The sequence below is a fragment of the Poecilia reticulata genome, linkage group LG19 (genome assembly GCF_000633615.1).
Source record: "Poecilia reticulata strain Guanapo linkage group LG19, Guppy_female_1.0+MT, whole genome shotgun sequence".
NCBI lineage: Eukaryota > Metazoa > Chordata > Actinopteri > Cyprinodontiformes > Poeciliidae > Poecilia > Poecilia reticulata.
In genome coordinates, this window is record NC_024349.1 from 2,580,792 (window position 1) to 2,604,965 (window position 24,174).

At 39.5% G+C, this 24,174-nt stretch overlaps 2 protein-coding genes across 4 annotated transcripts; one reads left to right on the forward strand and one right to left on the reverse strand.

Annotated features, from left to right (window-relative positions):
• Window positions 1-3,967: 3,967 nt before the first annotated feature.
• LOC103481129 (heparan sulfate glucosamine 3-O-sulfotransferase 2-like) lies at window positions 3,968-10,867 on the reverse strand. 3 transcript variants are annotated; one of them, XM_008436424.2, is made up of 3 exons: window positions 10,839-10,867; window positions 9,622-10,375; window positions 3,968-4,838 (listed from the first exon to the last, which is right to left on the reverse strand). In XM_008436424.2, the coding sequence occupies exons 2-3, from the start codon at window positions 10,122-10,124 to the stop codon at window positions 4,220-4,222; spliced, it is 1,122 nt and encodes a 373-aa protein (XP_008434646.1). In that variant the 5' UTR covers window positions 10,125-10,375; window positions 10,839-10,867; the 3' UTR covers window positions 3,968-4,219. The 3 variants fall into 3 exon arrangements, with proteins under 3 accessions (XP_008434646.1, XP_017166365.1, XP_017166364.1); XM_017310876.1 differs by lacking the exon at window positions 10,839-10,867 and having other exon boundaries at window positions 9,622-9,986; window positions 10,195-10,830; XM_017310875.1 differs by lacking the exon at window positions 10,839-10,867 and having other exon boundaries at window positions 9,622-10,830.
• Window positions 10,868-11,986: 1,119 nt separating this feature from the next.
• LOC103481128 (uncharacterized) lies at window positions 11,987-18,946 on the forward strand. The gene is made up of 5 exons (XM_008436420.2): window positions 11,987-12,087; window positions 15,372-15,495; window positions 17,240-17,431; window positions 17,517-17,698; window positions 18,840-18,946. Exons 1-5 carry the CDS (start codon window positions 12,016-12,018, stop codon window positions 18,879-18,881), a joined length of 612 nt encoding a protein of 203 aa, XP_008434642.1. The 5' UTR covers window positions 11,987-12,015; the 3' UTR covers window positions 18,882-18,946.
• The last annotated feature ends 5,228 nt before the right edge of the window (window positions 18,947-24,174 follow it).

Genomic DNA, 24,174 nt, shown 5'->3' on the forward strand with positions numbered 1-24,174 from the left:
TTAGCTATTAGCCTTGAGTCGTTAGCTATTAGCCTTGAGCCGTTAAAACGTGGGCCGTTAGCCAGATTACTTCCAGATAATTTACTACATCGTTTAGGTTAGAAACAGCATTTATGAAAAAGGGGATACCTAAATATAGTTTTCTTTATTCACTTGTGTTCATTCATTTATTTATCCAATTGACCGCTTTGGGCTTGATTTGACTATTAAGAAGCGTCATTATGACAAAAATGGGACGTTTACTACCAGTTACCTTCATGCAGATGGACATGTGGTGGATCCCGTCAGGCCATGATCCATTTCTTGCGTTAATCCAGGCTCCTTTTTGGTTTTGGAAATATAATAAATTATATTCCGCCCTCCACACGCTCTGAGTAAAGGCACAATCCCTATGATTTCTTATTATTTTCCTCAAAATCTGCCGTGATAAACACTGGCAATATTGTCACAGGTCAGTTCCTTCAGATAAGGGAGGAATTACTTCCAGACAAATTGAGACCGCCGATTGGTCAGCTGCTGACAAACGCCCTGGAATGATTGGGGGAGGATTGTACTACGTCAGCATGAGGGCGGAACCAGCGTCATATCACTACTACGCCACTGTGGGACTAAAGCAAAACTTCAATAAGATGGTGCCATGAATACAATAAGGAAATAAAATATACAACAGATAAACATACCTCGCTGCTGATCCTTCTCTAGAGGTTGAAATGATGTCATTGTAACTAATTTTCAGCATTCATTAAACTGCTTTAACTTAAACTGGCCTTTTCTGCTATCACTTGTTATTCTCCTCGTGCTTCACCCGGGGGTGCATCGTTCTTATGTGCCCCGGCTGAACAAAAATCCTGAACATTAGTTCCTACTTAGAACTTTCCCGAATAAATGTCATAATAGCACAGAAAATATACATAATGGAAGATAAAACGCATTAACTAAAATTATGGCAGTAAAAGCCAGTTTCATCCATCCTAAAAAAATAACTACATATTTTTGAGCCTTGTTTACAAAAATGCTTGTGGTTATTGACACCAGATTGTTTGCAACTGTATAGTAAAAGGATTAGTTTCACCTAATACAACCTCGACGTTTTAACTGCTGTGAAGTTTTTTAACAAAAATTCATTGATCTCTCTTGGACTAGCCGTAAGCTTCTGCCTCCAGGATTTAAGTAAGTAGTTACGCAAGGCAGGTAAAAGGTTAAAATATTTATATTCTTTCAGTCTTATTAATTCCTGAATGTCCTGTAAATTATTTTATTTTAGCATCTTTTGTGGTCTTTTACAGAGAGAAGTTTGGGAAAACAATAAGAAAGTGATGTTTGTAAAATTACACATTTAAAAATTCACAGCAATAATTTGAATTATTTAGAGAGAAAATAACCTTGCTCAATTTTTCAAATTCATTTGCACTATTCATTCATTTATAGATGTCAGTTTTACATAACGCTGAGCTAGCAAAGCATTTAGCTTAGCTCAGAGCCAAATATTTAGCTATGAACTAAATAGTTAGCTTGCTTACTAAATATTTAGTTTGAAACTACTATATTTATATAAATGAATTAATAATATGGTAAAATTTTGAGTTTGAAAAACAAACCCTTCCATTTATTTTTCTTGTCAGGCTAAATAACCCACATTATTGCTAATTTTTGACTGTGTAATTTTACAAACGCCCCTCCACGTTCCCTTTGCAAAGCTGCACCTCTTTCAATGCAACACCAGCTCCAAATAAGTCACAGAGCTTTAAAAATGTGTATTGAATAATCTGCATAGTAATATTTAGTGTCATATGTGACATGAGTGCATTCCCACACACAGCCAACCTCTTCAATTCATAAGATAAGCCTCTTGCTCATGCATCAGCAAGTGATATTCTTCTGCAGCAAGCAGACAAACATGGACGTTAGTATTCACAGAGCGTAACCAAATACAAACTTTTCGCTGCCATAATGTGACACTCGGTCCCAGAATCTATCTGATAACCTCCAACCACTCAGTGTTTCTTGCTTTGTCTTTGAGAAGTGATTGAAATTCCTCCCACCTACACCCAGTCATACACCCATCATCAGCCTCCAAGCTCACAACAAACCTTACAGAACGCGATAAACCTCAAACGAATTGTGATCCGAGCAGATATATGGAGAGCCAGGAATAGTAAAGATCCAGACGCTCCCAGTGCTGATCTAACAAGATCGAGCCTTTAAATATAACAGCATCAAAACAGTCGTAATGAGCGCTTCCTTCTGTTTTATTTAATGAAACTTAAAGTGACATGATATCATCGTAACAGAAATATTAGAAAAGAAAACAGGTTTGATTTCATGTGCTAGCTGAATTTGCGTCATGCTGGGAAGGAACACTGTGGGTAATCATCGCTGTACAGATTCTTTTCCGGTGGTTTGTCCTGGTGGCCTTGCGGTTTGGACGTCCCACCATCGTACAGCAGCTTAATGCTTCCCTCCCTAAAGACTTCACTGACATTTTCCAAGGTCTTGCTTTCAAGGCATGCCTTGATTATTTCCTTTTAAAGCCTGGGAAGCTGACTTAAAGAGGAACTAATCCTATTCCCCGGAATCTCCTCGGTTTGTGAGAAAGTCAGCAATCTGGTCAGCAGGAATCTGCAGCGGCACCAACTGAAATAAGTGATCCCAGAGCTGAAAGGTTCTTCTGTCTGACGACAAACAGGATGCTGATGCTGGTAACGGACCGCTGGAACTACAAGGTCCGTGTTTATAAGAGTCCCGTCAAAAAAAAAAGAACTGCAATGGCTTGAAAAATGTCTGGAGGCAAATGACTCAAGACGTCCACTTCAGCTGTGTGTCAAGCAAACCCGATGTGGGATTCAGCTGATCTGAAAAGTCTACACGTCTTATTGACTATTAGCCTGTACTGATTTGTATTTATTGATAAAATTTGTGTAGTTAACATCATTTTGACTATGTTTCGTGTATCCTGCTTGTTTTTAGAAGGCAAATTACTCCATTATTAGGAAAACCGGAAGAAAATTTGACTTTTGGCAAATTCTGGAGCACTTTTAAAAATGTTACTGATTGTGCATAAAATACTACTACATGAATTAAATTAACCTTTACAGAGGTATTAAAAAAACAAATTAATGTGGTGCTATAACTCTGCAAAGCTTTAAATTAATACTTATAGCATATTTGCAAAAACTCCCCAAGGTTTCACATTGAGGGCCTCACTGCCTGTGTAACTGATTTTTTATAACTTTTAACATTTTGTAGTAGGAGAACATGGTGGGCGGCTCCTACCACAGGTTTCCTGGGTGATTTAAAGAAATAACCCAAAACATTTCTAGTTTTAAATTGTTTTACGTCTTCCCCAAAAAGGTTTTAGTTTTTAACTGAGTTGTAGAGTATATTTCATATTAAACACTGTAAAAACATGTAGTTGTATCTACTATCTTCTACTCTTTAGTTTTAGATTTTGAACCTAAAGCTTCGACTTTGTGAAAGATAAACTTACAGCAGTAAGTTGTGTTAACATTTTATTAAGAGTTGAATAAACTGGAGTTTTTAGGTTAACACTTTAAAAAACTTAAAGAAGAAAAAGTCAGGAGTGGGAACTATTTCCCAGAATGCTTAGCGGCGTGTTTCTGTCTCCTGAGATGGAAGTGCGTTACGTTGATCTGACTCTTTTCCTGATCACACTAAATGTTTCTGAGCTGAATTCATTCAGATGTTTCATAAAATTCATCATCAGATCAGAAATTTGGTTAATGCAGTTTGAATTAAATTATTCTAAAGTAAAATAAGTCGTTACTTAAACTTGATATTACGAGTAAAATAACAGAGAAATGTGTCTCTTTAACTGGGTGAGGTCAGTTTTTTTTTCTTGCATATGGTGAAATAATTATTTGGTTTAAATTGCAGCATTAAGTTAAAACTCACAATTCAAAATTAATGAACTTAAAAACAATGTTTAGACGACTTGTCTCTTGTTAAATCAACTTCATGAACTTTAATTTATGAGTTAAAACCAAAACTATTTTCTTGTTGACTTAATTTGCATTTTCCAGGCAGCAGGTGGGCTTTCATTTTCACGTTAAACCGTCTAATGTTTTACAGTGAAGGCGGAAAAAAGCTCTGAAGTTACTTTTCTTGGACTCATTGTTTATAAGAACCTGGCGGTGTACCAGCTGTGCAGACGTTTTGTATCAGCTGCATCCCGTCACTCGCAGCATTAAGTCTCAAACATCTACTCCCATTTAAAGTCGTGTCCCACCATTTCGTAGAACTTGACGTTATAAGGCCGGTAGAAATCTCTCAGCTGCTCGATGGCGTCTCCGTCTATCTGGACGTGAGTTCTGCCCTTGGACTTGCCCAGGCAGCGGGGCGAGCCGCTGCTCTCCGGCTTTTTAAGGCAAGGGAAGCCCTTGGTGCGATTGAAATAGAAGTGCTTGTCGGTGACGATGCGCTTCAGCCCGAGGAAGTCCTGCACCCGGGCCAGCTCGCCGGCCGGGTCCGTGATGAGACGCTCCCCGCTCACAAAGTGGATCTGAGCCAGGGGGAAGTAGCGCAGCCAGTTCTCCAGGTGCAGCGCGTACAGGCCGATCCGGATGGCGTTCCACGACACGTCCACGATCCCCAGGCTCTGGTTCCTGAAGGCCAGGTCCTGGAAGCTGGGCAGGTCCGGCGTTTTGGACAAAGTCTGGGTGTAGTCCGAAATCGCTCGAGTGACCGGGTCTCGCACCACAACTATGAGCTTCGTTTCCTGGGACATGGCAGAGATCCGGCGCGGAGCCTCTTTGGTCACAAAGTAGCTTGGTGTCTTCTCCATCGTTATTTGGCTTTCAAGGGTCCGCGGCATTAAACCTCTGAGCAAAAACAGAAAGTAAAGAACATGGCAGGATTTCTAGAGAAAAGCTTCCAATAAACAGAACGACGATCATTTACCTGTTCAAAGCTGCTGAAGTTACCACCAAAAGTGAAATATTAAAACAAGTCGGAACTGCATAAATTACATATGTAGGGCAGGATTACAGCAGGTGAACAAAGCCACTCAAACTTGGCTCCATTTTAAACCCAGTTTCTTAATGTAGATGAACAAAGTCATGGTGGTTTGTTGTCGCTTGAGACTCGTGTCGTAGACAGCTTCCCTGCACATCAGCCCAGAACTGTTCGGGAGTAATAAATCACCATGAAAGCAATCAGAACATGTACTTATATATATATATATATTTGTGAGAGAGGTTAGTTCTGGGTCTGTAAAGTAGGCCATGGTGGTTCAGGTAAATGTTTTCAGACGGTTTGTTCTGGCAGAGGAGACTGAGCTGCTTAACGAAACATCGTTTACATTAGATTATGTTCTTATTTTATCAGAAAAAAATCAAACAAAAAAACCTGGAATGTTTTATTATTATTATTATTATTATTATTATTATTATTATTATTATTATTATTATTATTATTATTATTATTATTATTATTATTATTATTATGTCTGAATTGATTCTCATCAATCAAATCACAAGTTTATTTTACAACAGTAAATTCCCGATTCAAGACGATCTGCAGCATTTTTTAAAGATTTTTCTTGCAAATGCAGCACCACTCAAAAGTAAAAGTCTATTCTGCTTGTGTTTTTGTTTAATTTAAAATTTAAATGGATTTCAAACCTGTGTGAAAATATTATTGCCTCACAAATTGCCTGATCAATCATGTTTTTTTGGGTTTGGTTTCAAAAGGTTGGACAAGTAAATAATTATCCAACTGAAACCTGATCAGGAAATAATAATGCAAAGCAGATTCAGATTATAACCAGTGAGACATTCAGACTAATAAAGGAACAAAGAGAAAATCTTTGTTTTTGAATCAGAAACTTCACAAACACTTTTAAATAATCCGCCTTTTTACTACTGCATCACACTGGATCTGATGCAGTAATGAATGAGAATACATGTTTACTTCAATAACCTCTAATAGAACTTAAGTTGATTCGGTTGTCTATTTCAACATTTGGTTCCTCGTTAATCCAGTCACAACGATGTTCTGGTGCTGCAGCGTGAAAAATAAACTTTGGTCTCCTAGCAACCAGCCTATCTGCACATTTGGAGATGGTTGCTCCTGCAGATGTTGACTGAGGAAATGTTTGGCACAGAGTTTCTGTCTGGACGAATCCAACATCAGGCTACACTGTAAAAACACAAAATCTTACCAAGTCATCTGGTCCAGTTTCTAGTGCAAACTTGACATGAGACGGAACAAATTTAGAAATTTAGAAGCAACTTTTTGGAGATAGAAGCTTGTTTTAAGGAAATAATTCCTTAATATTGATGAAGAAGCACTTGTTGCATTGGATTATTTAATTTATAAGTGAAATAATCTGCCAATGGAACAAGAACCGTTTTAGAAAAAGACAGGGGTGGGAACTATTTCCCAGAATGCTTAGCGGCATGTTTTGTATCTTTAACTAGGTAAGAACAGTTTTTTTTCCTTGCATATTGTGAAATAATTATTTGGTTTGAATTGCAGCATTAAGTTAAAACTCACAATTCAAGATTAATGAACTTAAATAAACAATGTTTAGACAACTTGTCTCTTGTTAAATCAACTTCATGAACTTTAATTTCTGAGTTAAAACCAAAACTATTTTCTTGTCGACTTAATTTGCATTTTCCAGGCAGCAGGTGGGCTTTCATTTTCACGTTAAACCACCTTCTACTGTTTTACAGTGCACCATCAACGCTCTGCCTGGTTCTTAACGTTGCTGTGTAATTCAGCTCCGGAGTGAAGGACGCCTCCTGATCTGGTGCTGATGTCATAAGACATGTTTTCGATGTTTCCCCAACACATCTGAATCCATGAATGAGTCATTAGCACGCGCCTGCAGAACACGATGATGTGTTGATTCAGCCATTTGAATAATCTGGGTCACATTTACACATGCAGGACGTCGTATCAAGAACGCAAATTAAACTTTATGGAAAACAACAAAACCAGCTCAGGGCACACAGAAAGACTCTGAAAATAAACGTCTGTTTGCTGTTATTTGTTCTCCGCAGGAGGACCTGGCCAAGCTGGTTCTGCTCTGCGGCTTTCAGCGCGGCGCAGACTTGGCCAGGAAAGCCACCATCTGATGCCTGGCAAGTTCACTGCAGCAATCTTTATTCTTTTGTTTAGATATTGCTTGAAACAAGCCATGCACACTGAGCTACGGATTTAGAACGGAAAGATTCCCGACGACGAATTGGGCTTTGTTAATGAAACGGCTGTTTTATTTTCATCCGCCGCCTGACCTTTCACCAGTTCTGACAGCTGGCAGTCAAACGGCAGGAACGGCCTGTGGGATCACATCTCTGGAAGACGACTGTGAGATAAAAGGGCTTCAGCTGCCAAACATCCTGAAGAGCGCCAATTAGCGGAGATACTTTCACTCTGTAATTATTGTTTGCCCCGCAGACTACAAGACGGCAAGTCGTTAAAGTAGCATGTCTTTAAGAGTAAATGAGAGTGACTGGTTGTCATACATGCTTTTCTTATCAACAAACAAACATATTCTTGTTGTTAATCTCTAATTGGGCTAATTTAATAATTGAAGATGTGCTAAATGTGTGGGGTGTTAATCAGATGAATAATGTAGTTCAACCCAGAGGTTTTCTTTTGTTTTGTTTCATTGAGCAGCAGCGGTGTCAAACTCATTTTCGTTTTAGGCCAAATCAAGGTCATGAAGCTCTTAAAGGGCCGGTTGTGCCAGAATGTAGGGATAAAACCTGATCACAAACCATTAAAATACCAATGAATCCTTAAAATTAAATGATAATACTGATCATCTTTTCAGTCCCTCCAGGATTTTTTTGATTCATTTTGTGATTTTTTTTGCGATAAAAGTCAAAGTGTTTGTGATGCCAATTTGGAAATATTTGCGATATTTATGGGGTTTTTTTTTAGTAAACGCAACTTTTTAATTCCTCTCTGTGTATATCATGGACTACAACCTGACATTAACTAAAGCTGAGGCTGCTGTTCAGTACAAGTACAAAAGTTTTTGAAAATTTTTGAGAAAAATCTGCTATATACTCCCAAATATATATTAGCACAAATGTGTGGGGATTTGTTGATTTTGTGTGAATTTCCATGATAATTCTCAGGGAACTGGAGGGACTGATTGACGTAATTTGGCAGTAAACAGATAAAAACTGCACTGATTTGAGTGATAACATGATATCTAGAATTTAGACGGCCACATAAAGAGCTACGGTGGGCCGGATTTGGCCCACGGACCTCGAGTTTGACACATTAGTTTTACACAGGCATTCAAGATGGCCGCCTTGCATATTTAAAGTGACGGTTTACATCCATAAGCTACTTGCATTTCTCTTGGGTTTTTGTACATAAACAACAAACAGTCCAGCCTGGATGTTTTTGTCTGTTGCTGCAGTTTGAAAGCAGATTTAAGGTGAAGTTTCAGGGTAATCACAGATACTGTAACTCCAAAATACTCAAGAAAAACGTTCCTATTTGTTGGTTTTTTTGAAGACCATAAATATTATATTTATATTTATAAATATTTGAAAGAAAATGCAGTTTGTGAAGTTGAATAAATCTGCCCAATGCTACTAGAGATGCTGACTAACCTGTATATGTGTAACTAAGTACAAATGTATTCTATTCAATTCAGTTTACACTCAAGACAATTTACAAAAAAAAATAAAAATCAATTTTATGTATTAACATAACAGGAAGTGCTTTTATTTTGAAAAGCCATACATATCTTTGTTTTGATGCTAGAGAATAAAATGAAGTTTATTATGCTTTGTGCTTTTCATTGGTTTCAGAAGATGAACTTGACTATAATTATATCATAATTACATAAAGTAAATGTTTCCTGCGGCTCCAAATCTTACACAGAGAAACAGAAATCAATAGTCATGAAATATAAATCGACTTATTTTCTCTTGATCAGCAGGTTAAAAACTGAAAATATGACGATTTCCCCCAAATCATTAAATGCATGAAAGCAGAAATTAAAGAATTTCAGATCCATAAATTCATCTAACAGCAAAATGAACTTTCAGAACGACGTCTACTATAAACCTGGAGAGCGTTGCTCAGTTTATAATTTATAGTTGGAATCAGAAACTCAGAACAAAAAATGTTTTTTCTTTAGCCTCTTTAAAGGACGAGTTTAACATAAAGTCTTTTTATATCTTTAGCACTGCAAAAACACAAAATCCCACCAAGAATTTTTGGTTTAGTTTATAGAGCAAATATGTTCGTAGTGAGATACAGAGGCTTGTTTTAAGTAAATAATTCCTAAATTATTTACTTAAAAGAAGTACTTCTTCCACTGGCAGATTATTTCTAAAAGACATTTTTACTAGAAGTTAATTTATCTGCCAATGGAAGTAGAACTTTTTCATCAATATTAAGGAAATATTTACTTAAAACAAGCTTCTATACCTTGCTGAAATGTTTCGTTTTGTCTTATTTCAAGATATTTGCAGCAGAAATAGACCAAAATTAACTGGGTAGATTTTGTGTTTTTGCAGTGAAGTTTCAGACTCCAGGTATTCAGTTTCACGTTTTTTCCTTTGAAAACTTATTAAAGAATAATACACGCCTAAAGACGTCCGTTTGTCGCTTATGGTTGGTTCTTACCTGTACCACTCCAGACCTCGATCATAATTTCGATCGAAGAAATGCGTTTCGGTTCCAGCCGCTCGGACGTCCGGATGAATCCTGATGAACTCCAGCACCGCCCTCGTTCCTCCCTTCTTCACGCCGACTATGATGGCGTTTGGTAACTTTTTATTGCCGAACTTCAGGTGGCTCATCGGAGGACTGGGGGTGTTCTCCCTGCCGGTGCGGGCCGCGGCGGGGCGCCTCGGGTCGGCTTGCGGGTGAGGCGCCTCATCAGCAGCGCTGCTCCTCCTGGCGTCCGGCGGAAACAGACAGGACATGGATTTCTGCAGGCGCCGCTTGGCTCCATCAGCTTGCAGACAGCTGGGCGTCGGATCACCTGACTTTTGCATGACAGCACCGCCGGGGAAAAGCGCGCAGTAGCACAGAAACGACAGAAAAAGAGATAAGAGACAAAGTGATGTTCCTCTGATCCGGTGTGAAAACGGGAAAAGTCGACTGAAGATGAGCACGTATGCCATCTCTCCATTTAGACAAACAGTTCATGGTTTTCTAACTGACCAGGCGCCCCATCCTGACCAACTACTTCACCTGCTTCAGCGGCGGAGCTGCCAACTGACTCCGAATCAACACAGACCTTCAGAAACACTGACGGGTCAGTACTTCCATCACTCCACGGGGCGGGAGGCTGTATTTCCCAACAACCCAGGAATCCGGATCCCCATCTCCTCAGCTCAGCACCAGGGGAGGCGTCAGGTCGCTTCGAGCTGACCTGGGAAGCGACATCCTGTTTTAAAGCTCCTGAGGACTCCGTGATCATTACGCACGGCTGGGGCGCCGGAGCGGAGCGCAGCGCAGCGCGCTCTGTGGAAACATGCGCGGACTGGGAGCTCCAAACCAGCTGAGTGGCGCAAAAATATTCCGACACGGTGACGTCAGAGCACTTTGCTTTAAAAAAAACCCCCCAAAACAAACGACCCCTTCCGGTTATCTGCGTTCACCAGGTTACTCAGTTGGTGGAAACTTTGTGGCATCAAGCGCGGCGCTGTTTGTCCCTTTGAATAAATCTATGAACGTTTTGAAAATGGAAGCGATAGTTTTTACAGAACTCTACACAGCATCAATTCATTTATTAATAGATACATATAGATATTAATTACAGAATAGATACACAATGATTTCATTTCTAACAGCTGCTAGCAGTAGTGAGTGTTCATCCAAGAAGTGAGACTTACAGGAGCAGGGAGGCTCTGTACTGGTTTGTCTCCTTTTAAATGAAGAGGCCCATGATACTTTGACTAGGCAGCAGATGTCCCACAGCTGATTGACTGAACCTGCCATGGACAGAGGAACAGGATCATCTCAGATATGGTGGGTTGTTAGGTCGGCTACTGTTGAGAAAGATGAACAAAACAAATGGAGAAATTATGAATCACATCAGAATATGGAAATTATTTGGCAGATGGCGCTTAAATCAATATTTAAAATGCTTTTCTAAACAACAGTGTTGGAAAATGTAAGTGATTTTAGTGAAACTTAACAACACAGGCCTGAAAGGCAGCGGTGTACGTTTATGTTTCCTAACTGTGGCTAAAGCTGCTGCTAGCTGGTTTACTCTCCGATCGGAGGCCGTTTCCTTTGAATACAGTTGGAGAATAATCAATTGACAATGACTAATAACGGCTAACACTTAAATGCTGTTTTACTAAAGTTGATACAGAAAGTGAACCTTGTAACGTTACAACACTGACAGGCAGCGGTGTATATATTTCCCCAACTGTGGCTAAAGCTGCTGCTAGCTGGTTTACTCTCCGATCGGAGGCTGTTTATTATATACACAGTCAGAGAATGTTGGCATGACAATGAGTAATAACGGTTATCTAAAGGCGCTTTCGCACTGCAGGGTACGGAACCTGTTCGCATTACAACTTGCGACCGGTTCCACCCGGCCCCATGGAACCACAAGAGCTGTGGTTCCAATCGGGCCGGCCAGGCGGTTCTGCTTAGAACCAGCAGCTGATTGGCCGCTGGTTGTTATGGAGTCAGACGTTGATTTTCCGTTGACAGCTGGCTCTCACTAAACTGTATTTTATTTTGTGAAGAGTGCTCTTTTCAATATGTTTATTGTTAGTTTTAATTAGCAATGGATTCGTCTCAATATAGTGCAATCACCTGGTCTAATGATGAGAGTTTTTTTTCCTCCGCTTACTCGCTGATGAACGAGTACAGCCGGCCGCTACATCGAAACCATTGTTTAGTTACAAAAAAATAACGTCCGGTACCGCTTCGATGGTACAACAGGGCTGGAACCGTTCCGTACAGTGCGAAAGCGGCTCAACACTTAAATGCTGTTGAGCCGTTGAATAATGTTAGTGAGGAGATGAACACAGGCAATAATAATAATAAAAAAAAATGGGTCCATCGTGGCGCAGTGCGATACTAGACAGAATAGATCAGGAGAGGAACACAGCAGACCCTGATATGGTAACATTTGACTATGATTAAGTTTCTTATTATGCTTTTAGTCGACTATATTGGTTTGATTATTTGCTTATTTAATGTATAATAATATCAGTCAAAATAATACAAATGATCATTTAAAGAACAAATCATACATTTAGATCACATGTGTCAAACTCATGTGGCCACATGTCATTTTATGTGGCCCGCCCAGCGTTTTATAGGCCCATGATTGACTTAAAATAGGTTTTGAGCATGAATTGACTACAAACTACATCACCCACAATGCATTCCGATTGTTGCCAGTCAACATTGCGGCTTCTCGCCACTAGAGAGCAGCAGAGTCACCTCAAGCTGCTTATTGATTTTCCCAGCGAATAAAACTGAGACATCCACAAGCTAGCATCAAAACGTCCAAGGAAAGAAACATCGATTTACAAGACTGTGAATGAAGATGTGTGTGAGTTGGTGTCAGGGCGGCAGGTGGCGCTAGACTGCTTTTGTTATCCGTTATCTTGAAACAAATAATCAGTCATGAACTATTTTTATCCGTGAAATTACAATCATATTAACATCGGCTATTTAGTCGCATTTTATGCTGTTTGGTTAATATTCACCGTGAATCCAGATCCCATCACAAAATTAAGCAGATAAAATGCATCTACATTTTTCTCCGTAGTGACAAAAACCACTGACTGTGGCTCCAATAACTTTTAATAAATTAAATTAAGCGACTAAATTAGCATCGCTTCACCCGCTGGGGTCTGAACGCACTTAGTCCTGGTTCCCATCTGGAGACAAATCTGCGCTAATTCATCAGTCAGTTGGATCTGTCTGGTCCAAACACACCAACTGAACCCTGTTAGTGTTTTACCCTGCGCGGTGCGGTTTGCGCTTTTACCAGGATTCGCTTCTCTGAAACGGACAGATGTTAGATGTGCAGCTCCTCCAGAGCGCCGCTCTCCTGGGTAACGTGCACCAAGAAGGCTCCATTTGTTAAATCCGCTGGATGAGTTACTCACAGCGGTTTTTAATTCTTCGCAGTCCGCAGTGGTTGAGCAGCGGACTGCGCATGTTATATCAGACCTACAGATGCAAGTCATGTATTAATGAGTTAATCTAATGTTGACTGATCTTATCGATTAATTGATAAGCGGCCATTTTCTTAAAAACCTCGGCATCAAGAGTCCCGACTGACTTTTCATAGCATTAAAGGGCTACATGAAAAAAAACAATATATAATTTTTTTTTTGATTAATCAGTATTAAAGTGAAAATGTAGCCCTTTCATGCATAGGGGTCACTGCAGTGGACAGCCATCTAAAAGCCTTTTTCTTGTGGATTTTTATGTTGAATGCACACAGACCACTGACCCTCATGCAATACACTGCCAACTACTGGCCATTCACTGCAAGTGCAGAGAAAATGTATCTAAAGCAGAGGAAAAAGCAACTCGGGATTATCCAGTCCCTCCTTCTACCGTAGAAAACTCTGACAAGTAAAAAGAAATTGTTGTAATCGCTAGACTGAAACTGCTGATGTATTTCTCAAATAACAACTTTGCATTTGGAGAAAATTTCAACTGATCACATAGAAAAAAAACCCTAGAACTTTTTTTTTTTTTTTTACATTTTTCCCACCTTTTTATGTCTTAAGAAAATCAAAAACACTGGAAAAAAATCCTGACATAAAGGATCATAACAACGGGGTTAAGGAGTTTGTTGAGTGTTTATTTTTTAAAACAAAACTGCATAAAGTGAATTCTGAACCCCATCGGACTCTGAACCGCTTCTCGTTCTGGTATGGCCCCACCATCTTTGTTTATGTATCAACTGGCTGTTCTTAAGGATAACCAGCAGCGCCCTCAGATGGATGGAGGCCAAACTACAACACCGAAAAAAAGTCTAAGCAGACTTTAATCAATTAATTTTACCCTAATAAACCATTAATAGCTCAAAATGATTTATGCCAAAGATGACGATGCATTAACTTCTCTTTACAATGAAGTGTGATGACAAGTTATGGCAATGCAAAATGGATCAGCCCATCATTCCTCACAGGCTGCTGGCACATTATAAGACCTTTAGGTCGACCTGAACTCCAGCAGAGTTTCCCTCATTCGGGTCTGAACTGATCTCATCTGGCACAACTTTCCCTCCGGCGGAGGAAGTGTTTGAGGAGCGGTGGGCGGTCATCTCTCTTCGTTTTTTCTGATGACTGGTACAAATGCAGACAAGGCCCAAGGTGGAAAACAGCGGAGGGTAAAAACTCCCCAGACTGCAAAGACACATGGGGAGGAGTTGAGATGTCGCCGTGGAGCTCCTGCGGGTGTCTGCGCCCAATCTCAGGCCTCTGATTAAAGAATGATTTATAGAGGCGAGTCAGAGGGAGCAGCTCGGCAATCCGTCTACTGAATGAGATTTTTCCTCAGGAAGAGGGCGGGTAAATCAAACCTCGAGGCGAGAAGCCTGCGCAGCTCAGCGATAGGGCGCTGTGATTAAATGTTATAATCGCAACTCTCTGCTGAGACCACAGCTTGGATTTTCGGTGTCGCTATCAAAAATAATAAGATCAGTTTACCCTTTGTCTCATTCCCTGAGCATAAGTCTTATTGTAGCTTATTACACAGGAGCTTAACCTTCCCGACCTCCATAAACCATAACCGAGGCGCGGTGCAACTCTCGGCTCAGCACCGTCAGCGAAAAAAACTCCACGATAAACAGGAAGCCATCAAATTGAACAAACTGAGGCTGAACTAACAAAACGGGTAGGAATCTGAACTTCAAAGACGATGCAGATGAAACAAACGTCTCCACGCGAGCAGCCAGAACATTTTTCACTCCCTCCACTCTAAATGTAGGTTATGTGGCCACTGACCACTCCGTCAGACACGCAGCTCGTTCATCAGCGGCACAGAGGCCCGTGGAGGGACGTCTTCCTGTCCTGCCCTGATCAGACGCTCAGGGCAGATACTGATGATCAACACAGCTCTACGTTGGCTGGATGAGGAATCGCTGCGGATTCAGTTCAAACCCAGCCTGCACAGCTGCAGGCTGGGAGACAAAACCAGCATCAGCTTCCATGTTCTGAAAGAAAATTTACTTTAAAACTTAAATATAAAGCAGGAATGGGTTCAAAACAATTGCACAAACACCACATTTTTCATCTGATATTCAGAAAGATATTTTAAATATACATAATAAAGGTGAAACAGGTGTACAGCTAAATGTTTATTTGTGTTATCTGGAGAAAAAAATGATTTAAAAAAAATCTGTTTTGAGTTGATTTTACTCTTAATTACCGGCACAGCACCGCCACCTGCTGGACAGCCGGTGGTACTTCAGTGACTTCGCCTCGGGTTGTTTTTCCTTCCAACTGAAAGCGAAAGTTTTCAGTCAGAAAGGCAGAAAAAGGACGATCGGAAAACTCAACGGTAAGTTCACCTTTTCATAGAAAAATTACGGAATAATATTCCTTCAGAGATGGAAAAAACGCTCAGCTCAGCTTCAGGTTTTGGAGAAATGACAGAAAAATGAGTTTTATTTCGTTTGTGACGAACTTTGTGTGATATCAGCGGCTTTCTTATGCATAATTAACACAATATGACGCGTTTTATGATTGTTTTTGCCCGATAGTGAAACACAAACCCACAGCGGGTAATCGATGCCCTAATGGTTTAAACACGAAGCTTCTTTATTTAACCAGTTACTCATGTTGGGTTACATTCCGCACCTTTACGCAAAGTTAGCTCTAAATTAGCTCCTGCAGCATTTTATGTACACTGGTGAAATTAAAGCAATAAAACCGGTGAAATCATCTCATTTGATAGATCTCAGTAACTATTTTTTAGAGTGGAAATTGAATTAATTTGGACTAAAAAGCTCTTATCATGCGACATATTGCGTAACAGAAATCATATCTCCACAAACATCAATTCTGCTATTTTAAATATCCTATATACCATAAATATATTTGTAATACTTTCTTTCGGATGCATAAAGAAGTGTGATTTGTGTCGCTAGGCTCCACACATTATTTAATCATATTTTCAAACTTATTGGTATTTATCTTCTCATTGAACAAGCAGGAAAATAATCCTGACAATTTGGGGGAATTTTTAATATTAATCGCCATTTATTGTCACAATGATAAAAAAATAAAAATATCAAAATAAATGTATCATGATAACGATGTGATAAATGGCCATCCCTGCTTACCATTTAATTTTCCTTCATTCCTTCCACTGTCACTTTATTTTCTCATATTTTGTCCTTACTTGTGTATTTCCCTCTTCTCCTTTTTTCTTGTCTTCATTTTTTCCTTCCTTCTTTTTAATTTCTTTCTGCATTTTGTGGTTCTTAGTTTCTATCGTTTCTCGTTTCATTTCTTATTTGTGTTCTTCCTCTTTCTTCCTTCCTTAGTTTAAAGTTTCAAATAGGAGTAAAAAAACAAAGAACGCCTGTTTCTTTTGAGCATCAATCAGAAAAACACAATAATATAAGCATTCTGATTAAGAGTTGAATAAACTGGAGTTTTTAGGTTAACACTTTAAAAAACTGAAAGAAGAAAAAGTAAGGAGTGGGAACTATTTCCCAGAATGCTTAGCGGCGTGTTTCTGTCTCCTGAGATGGAAGTGCGTTACGTTGATCTGACTCTTGTCCTGATCACACTAAACGTTTCTGAGCTGAATTCATTCAGATGTTTCATCATCAGATCAGAAATTTGGTTCCTGCAATTTGCAACAAGAACTTAAATTATCCTACAGTAAAATAAGTTGTTATTTTAACTTGATATTGTGGGTAAAATAGCAGAGAAATGTGGCTCTTTAACTGGGTGAGGACAGTTTTAAATTCTCAGTAAAATAAAATCTGATTCGATTCGAAAAGACAATAACACAAAACTTTGGAAAAAAAAAAAACATCCATTTTCAAAATATACAAAATGCTATAAAAAATTAGTTGTTTTGAGTCTAAAGTTGCAAATTTAATCCAACACGAAGTAGAGAATTATAAATAATATCGGTAAAAATATCGGTTATCGGCCAAAACAGCAATATCATTATCGGGTGTAGATTTCGGCCCATATTTTGACATCGGTGCATCTAGACATATTTAAACGAAAACGTTTTCCCTCGCTTTGGTTGAATAAACGTAAATGACTGCATTTCTCTTTTTCAGGAAACATGGTGAAGGTTTACTCGCATGTTGTTGGAAACACCTTAGACTCTCATCGCACAATAGAAAAAAAACTCAAGAAAAGAGGCGCAAAACTGCAAGGCAGCCCTGATCTGAGTGATTACACAATCGTCTTCTGTCCGATCGTCAGTCGTTTTGAGACGGACATCCAGTCAGCGCTGTCCACCGTCTCAGGTAAATGAATATGCACCAGGATGTCACCACAACAGGTTTGTTCTCTCTTTGCTGCTTGACTCTCGCTTCGTCTTCCGTGTCAAAGGAAGCCGGAATGTGATTCTGGTGGCGATGCATCACACTTACGACCCGAACTACACCTTACCAGACAAAAGGAGCTTCGACAACACGGCAGTGAAGCTCCTGGTGGAGTTTCTGTTTTTCGAGAAGAAGGGACTTCTGAAATGTCCGCGCAACTCAAAGGCGAAGAAGGCAATCTGGAAAGAGGTAATCTCACAGAGCGGTTGCTTCACATTTAACAGGAAGCCCAAACTTTCTGTCATGTGCAGCAAAATCATCACGATCCCAAGAGCATAAACACACTTTTTAGAGTTAAAAACATAAAGATGTTATTGTTTTCTTTTTTGTACCCACTCAATAATTAAAAGAATGAAGTTGTCCAACATCTCTTGGGATGAAATTTGCATTTTTGTCTAAAGAAAGACAATCAGTTTGCAGATTTTAAAGATAAAAATAAACGGTGTTCTACCTAACAAGATATAATTAGTTGCTAATAATTTTACTCTATTTAATACCTAAAGTTTCTACTTGTTGAATAGCAGTTGAGGACCGAACAAAATCGTTCCAGGGGCCACAAATCGCCCACAGCCCATATATTGGGCCCCCCTGGTTAAGTCTGTCGAAAAGGCAAATTATTCTGGATGATAAATTGTCCCAGAAATTATTGAGATTAACGATAATGTTGTAATATTGTTGTTTTCAGACCAATTTAAAGTAATATATTAATAATAATGCAGGATGAAAAACCTTTAATTTTGTAAAGAGTTGTTAGCAGAGGAACTGGAAGATGTTTTAAATATTCAAAACAAAGCTCAACAAACAAAAATAATAAATAAAATGGAAACCAAAACCAACAGAAGGTTATGGGAGGGTTAAAAAGTCCCTGGTAGCAAAACTGCCCTTCAAAAATTACTAATAATCAGAACAGAAATGACTGATCTCGTTTTAATTCACCAGGTGATCGATCGCTTATTGCGACATGTTTTCTCGCGGCCTGTTAGAGTAGCGCCCCTGCAGGCGGAAACGGGTATTGCAGATTGTGACTTTAATGGCGTTAGTTTGTTTTTCCGATCAGATAATCGAAGCTTTTCTGTATCTGATCATCAGGGAGGAGCGGCACAGCAGATCATGTTACACATATCTTAAATTACTTGCATTTTTTTTAACGGACCACTGAAGAACAGGTTTTTGTTTTCATTTTTTTCTTGTTTGTTTGGGTTTAAATGTAGAAAAGAAAAGACAATTTGAGTTTCTGATGCTTGAAAAGTCGTGATATAAATTTCCTACTTATTCATCAGATCTTTGAGTGTTTTGAATATTTATTTCTGTTTTTTTTTTCTTCTTACAGCTGGGGATTTCAAACCTAATGAAAAGGAATAAATCCTCGTGAGAAACTCCTGAAGCTGCAGCTGATGTTATTTCTTTGTATCAAAAATAAAAGTTTGTGATTTTAAATCTAAATCTGCTTGTCTTGTGTATGAAACACTGAACCATTTCTTCCCTTTTTATTATGAAAAATAAACATGTTTGCTAAATTCACTGGACCTGGAACCTTCTGCAATGACTTTATGTATATTTATTGTAAAACATAACATTAATTTTGACATAAAACAGATTTCAACAGACGACACTGACTGAGAAATTATTGGAATCCAGATGGGTTTAGTTCAATACAACAGCAGAGAAATATATGATAAAGCAGCTGATATTCACTGCTGAGGTACGGTGTGGGGTCTGTAATGCTGTGGGACTTTTTCTCACCACACAGCGACCCAGATGATGAGGAAGATAAAACGTTATCCAAAAGTCCTTGTCATATTATTCCAGCATAAAATTCTGCAGGAATAAAAGTCAATTTTATTTAATTTGTTTTCAGATTTTCACCAGAGCTTTAAAAAAATGTGGAGATTCATACAAGTTATAGTTATTTGAAGCACTAATACATGCAGAAAATGTCATAAATATCATAAATTCAGTACAGAACTGAATTTATTTACATTATGTTATAGTTTATAGATGATCACATGAAATAAAAAGCTGTATAAAGTCCAGTAAAAGTGAGTGAAAAGAGGAAAACTGATGCTGCTTTTCTCAATAGTTGGAAAAATCTGCAAAGCGAAAACAGTTGGGAGTTTTTGTAAAATACTGCAGGGTGGCTGCAGTTCACCTTTTGCTCGCAAGGTGGCAGGCAAGGCTTTGTTTATGTTAAAATCAAACAGCTGCTGAAGGGAAAAGACATGAACACAAAGCAAGAAATGACCAAACAATGAAGAAGCTTTGTACAATCTGTTATGAAGGAAATTTTAAAAAATGCTGCAGTAAATCGTGTTTTTTTTTTTAATGAAATAAATAAAAACATAAAAAGTTTCCCCCCTATTCACAACATGGTTTTACAGAGCAAACAGTTGAGCTCATTTCCAGAAAACTAACAGCCTCACTGTGAAACATGGTGGGGGCAGTGTCATGCTGTGGGGGGGATTTCCCCCAGCTGGGACAGAAAAAGAAATCACAGCACTAATCTCACTATTTAAGTCTTGGTTTTTGGATTTGTTTAAATTTGTGGGAAACTGGATGAGCCCTGGGAAATACAGGAAACAGGGCTGCAGTTACCCATTCTGTCCACAAGATGGCAGTCGACGCTTTGTCTCCGCTCAACGCAGCGTCTCCTGTAATGGCTGACCTGAGCACAAACAAGAAATCCTCAGAAACGGACCAACTTTCCAGAATCTTTCCTATCGAAGCCCGAGTATGAAAAACATCCATCATATTGGATTTTCTTTAAAATGCGAGTCGAAACGGTGAGAAAAATGAAAAAGAGAGATATTTCTAACCAAAGAAAGATCTGGACCGCGATTCCTGGAAAACACGTCACAGGGCCAACAGTTACACGCAACAGTTTCTGTTGTTGCTGTTGTTTTTTTGTTTGTTTTTTAGCGATTAGCGGACTTTCTCCTGAACTCCAGGAAGCTCTCGGCTGTCCGTCTCCGCGCAGAGGGCCGCACACACATCTGCATATTTACTTGGAAACCCTGGCTCACGTACAAACACCCACGCAGCCCCGCGTATACAGCCATGTGCACAAACACACCGTGTACAAACTCAAAGTGAGTTCTCGCAGACAGGAAATGATGTCAGCTCTCGTCTCCAAGGAGATGGAGGCAGTTGCTAAGATACTGTGACACTCGGATTTTTCACTCTATTTTCTCTCCTCTCCACTCTCTCTGTCACACACACACACACACACGCACACACACACACACACACACACACACACACACACACACACACTAACGGATGTCACTGTGAATAAGTTGAAGCTCTCTCTCGTATCTCTTTTATTCTCTTGGACATAAGTCAACCCAACGTTTTCAACTGAAACGCTAAATATAGCCCCCCCAAAAAAATCACTTAGTTCAGAATCCCAATTAGGAGGTCAGAGCCGTTAAATAGAGCTTAAATCTCCCCCCCCCCCCCACATGAGCGCCTCCTGCAAGATGTAGTCTTTGAAGTGCGTCGCCCGGTTTGGGATTGGGGGTGTAGCTAACGCACTGATTGATGGACGGGAACCAAAGCCTCTCCTCAGTGTGAGCTGCACCTCTCTGGCGCTATCAGCATGCCACATATGTCTTGTTGCTAGCATGTTGCTGCCAAATCCACATCACCCTCCTCTTCTCCTCCCCTGTGGCGTCCTAACACACCATTAAGAGTTTATAGGGTTTGTATTGGAAATGCAGTGCACTCATCCTCTGGATTGGGGGATTAGCCGTCTTCCCTATATTTCTACTCCAAGACCCCTCGATGTACTGATGACACAAGCAATACAGCAGCGAGTGTTTGGTCATTTACTGTGCACAAATGCATGCCCTTCTCCATTGCTCACACACACACACACACACACACACACACACACGCGAGCATGCCATACATCCATAAGAGGGATATCAGATTCAATGTGCAATGACACAGAGAGGACACAGAGTGGAAAGAGGGGAAGGAAGGGGAGCCGAGGCGCAGGGTGGGTTTGGCATGGAATCGCTTTAAATGGTGCGGAAGGCAAAAAGATGTACAGACAGACGAAACGAGAGGAAGAAAGGGGGGGGAAAAAAGCGCTGAAAGGCAGTTTGGACCAGAACTGGATATAGGTGAAGATTTTTTTACCAAGACTGAGAGAGAGAACGAGGAAAGAGGAGGAGGAGGAGGGCAGGAGAAGAGGGAAAGGAGGAATATCCTCTGCACCACTGTGTGACTGGAAATTTAATAGAGGGGGAGAGATAGAGAGAGAAAGAGAGAGGAAAGGAGTGAGAGGGGGGAGGGGAGAGGAAGAGAGAGGCAAAAAGGCACAGAGACCTCATTGCTGTGCAGCTTTCAGCAAAAGCTAGTGGATGGAGGACAATGGTCGCCACGGCGTTCACAGAGAGGGGCGGGGGTGCAGAGGAGGAGGAGGAGAGGGAGTTCATATCTTCAGGGTCTTTCTGAAGCATCACTGGCCTTTTTGCTCCTTTGACCTTTAGTGTGTGCTGAGACAGAGCAAAGATGTGCACAGATTTATTTTTACTCACAAACTGGGATGAAAAGCTATAAAAGGAAGATCCTCCTCCTTCCAGCTACGACCCGAACCCGAGAACATCCGTCCACATGTGGAGTCAGACATGGCAGAGAGCAGGGAGGAAGGCCGCGCTCTGACGCAGGAGTGGCGCCTCTTTACGGCACAAACCGTCTCTGTTGGCTAATTAAAACATGCAGCTGACGGCACACTGTAAAACATGAGATTCACATTTGAGTTGTGTCTACTGTCTTCTACTCTTTAAGTTAAATAAATATAGAGTTTTAGATTTTGAACCTAAACCTGAGAGTTTGTGAAAGATAAACTTACAGCAGGAAGTTGTGTTAACTTTTTATTACGAGTTGAATAAACAGAGTTTTTAGTTTAACACTAAAAAACTGGAAGAAGAAAAAGTCAGGAGTGGGAACTATTTCCCAGAATGCTTAGCGGCGTGTTTCTGTCTCCTGACATGGAAGTGCGTTACGTTGATCTGACTCTTGTCCTGATCACACTAAATGTTTCTGAGCTGAATTCATTCAGATGTTTCATAAAATTCATCATCAGATCAGAAATTTGGTTCCTGCAGTTTGAATTAAATTATTCTAAAGTAAAATATGTCGTTATTTAAACTTGATATTGTGAGCAAAATAGAGAAATGTGGCTCTTTAACTGGGTGAGGACAGTTTTTTTTCTTGCATTTTGTGAAATAATTATTTGGTTTAAATTGCAGCTTTAAGTTAAAACTCACAATTCAAGATTAATGAACTTAAAAACAATGTTTAGATGACTTGTCTCTTGTTGTTAAATCAACTTCATGAACTTTATTTTCTGAGTTAAAACCAATAATATTTTCTTGTTGACTTAAACTGCATTTTCCAGGCAGCAGGCGGACTTTCATTTTTACGTTAAACCTTCTAATGTTTTACAGTGCGCATCTCACAGAACACTTTCTGTTTGCACTTTAGCAAACACAAGTCTTTTATTTTTATTTTAGTCATGTGCAAAGCTCACGAGGGCGACCGACTTTTTTCTTTTTCGCGTCTGGATGCTGACGACAAGGAAACGCAACGGCGGCTTTGTTTATTTACAGCGTTGTGTTTACTGGACACATGCAAAGTCTGCAGAAAACAGACATCATTAGTTAGCAAGATTTAGTCCTGGCTGGCCGTTACCAACATGCTCGTCCCCAGCACTGGGCATTCATTACCAACATCTTCTGCGTGTTTTATTGGGATTGCATGATAGAGCAGCAGGAAGTAGTGCATCATCTTAAGAGTGGAAGGAAAATGATGCATGGTTTTTAAAGTTTGAAATAAAAAATAAGGGTTTTAGCGCGTCCGTTTTCAGCTCTCCTGAGGTAAAAGTTTGTAGGACCACAGCTTTACGTTCTCTGTGGTTTGTCTCTAAAAGCTTTTAGTTTACATCTGTTCTTCGTTGGATCATAGTTTGGATTTAAAGGACAGCGTCTGTAAAAACTCGCCTCAAATCCCAGTTGGGTTTAGGACTTTCAGCAGAATTCAGTTTTTATGCTCCACAAATTTTCACGAAATATTACCGAGTGTTTTTGTTCCAGTTTCAAGGGCAAATATCTTAGCACACATGAAATAAAACAAAACTAACAAGTGGCTTTTTAGCAACATGCAGGAGTTTAAGTCAATAATTCCTTAATGATGAAAATGTTCTAGTTCAACTGGCTGATTATTTCACTTATAAAATGGAAAAAATGTCCTGAAAGAATAATCTGCAGGTGGAAATAGTACTTTTTAAATCTAGATTAAGGAATTATTTACTTGAAACAAGCTCCTATATCTTGCCGAAAAGGTAATTAAATTAGTTTTGTCTTATTTCAAGTGTAGTAAGAAAGAGAATAAAACTAATTGGTAAGATTTTGTGCTTGACGAAATGTAATGTTTATGGATTGTTTTAATGACTGGTTACTGTTTTATGTCCTTATGGTCTGAACTGTATCGTTGCTGAAATGTGCAAATAAATTTAACTTAAAGGGGACCTATTATGCAAAATTCACATTTTGTACATTTTTGGGTTTCTGCTGCATCATAAAACATCCTAAGCGTTAAAAACACACACACACACACACACACACACACACACACACACACACACACACACACACACACAC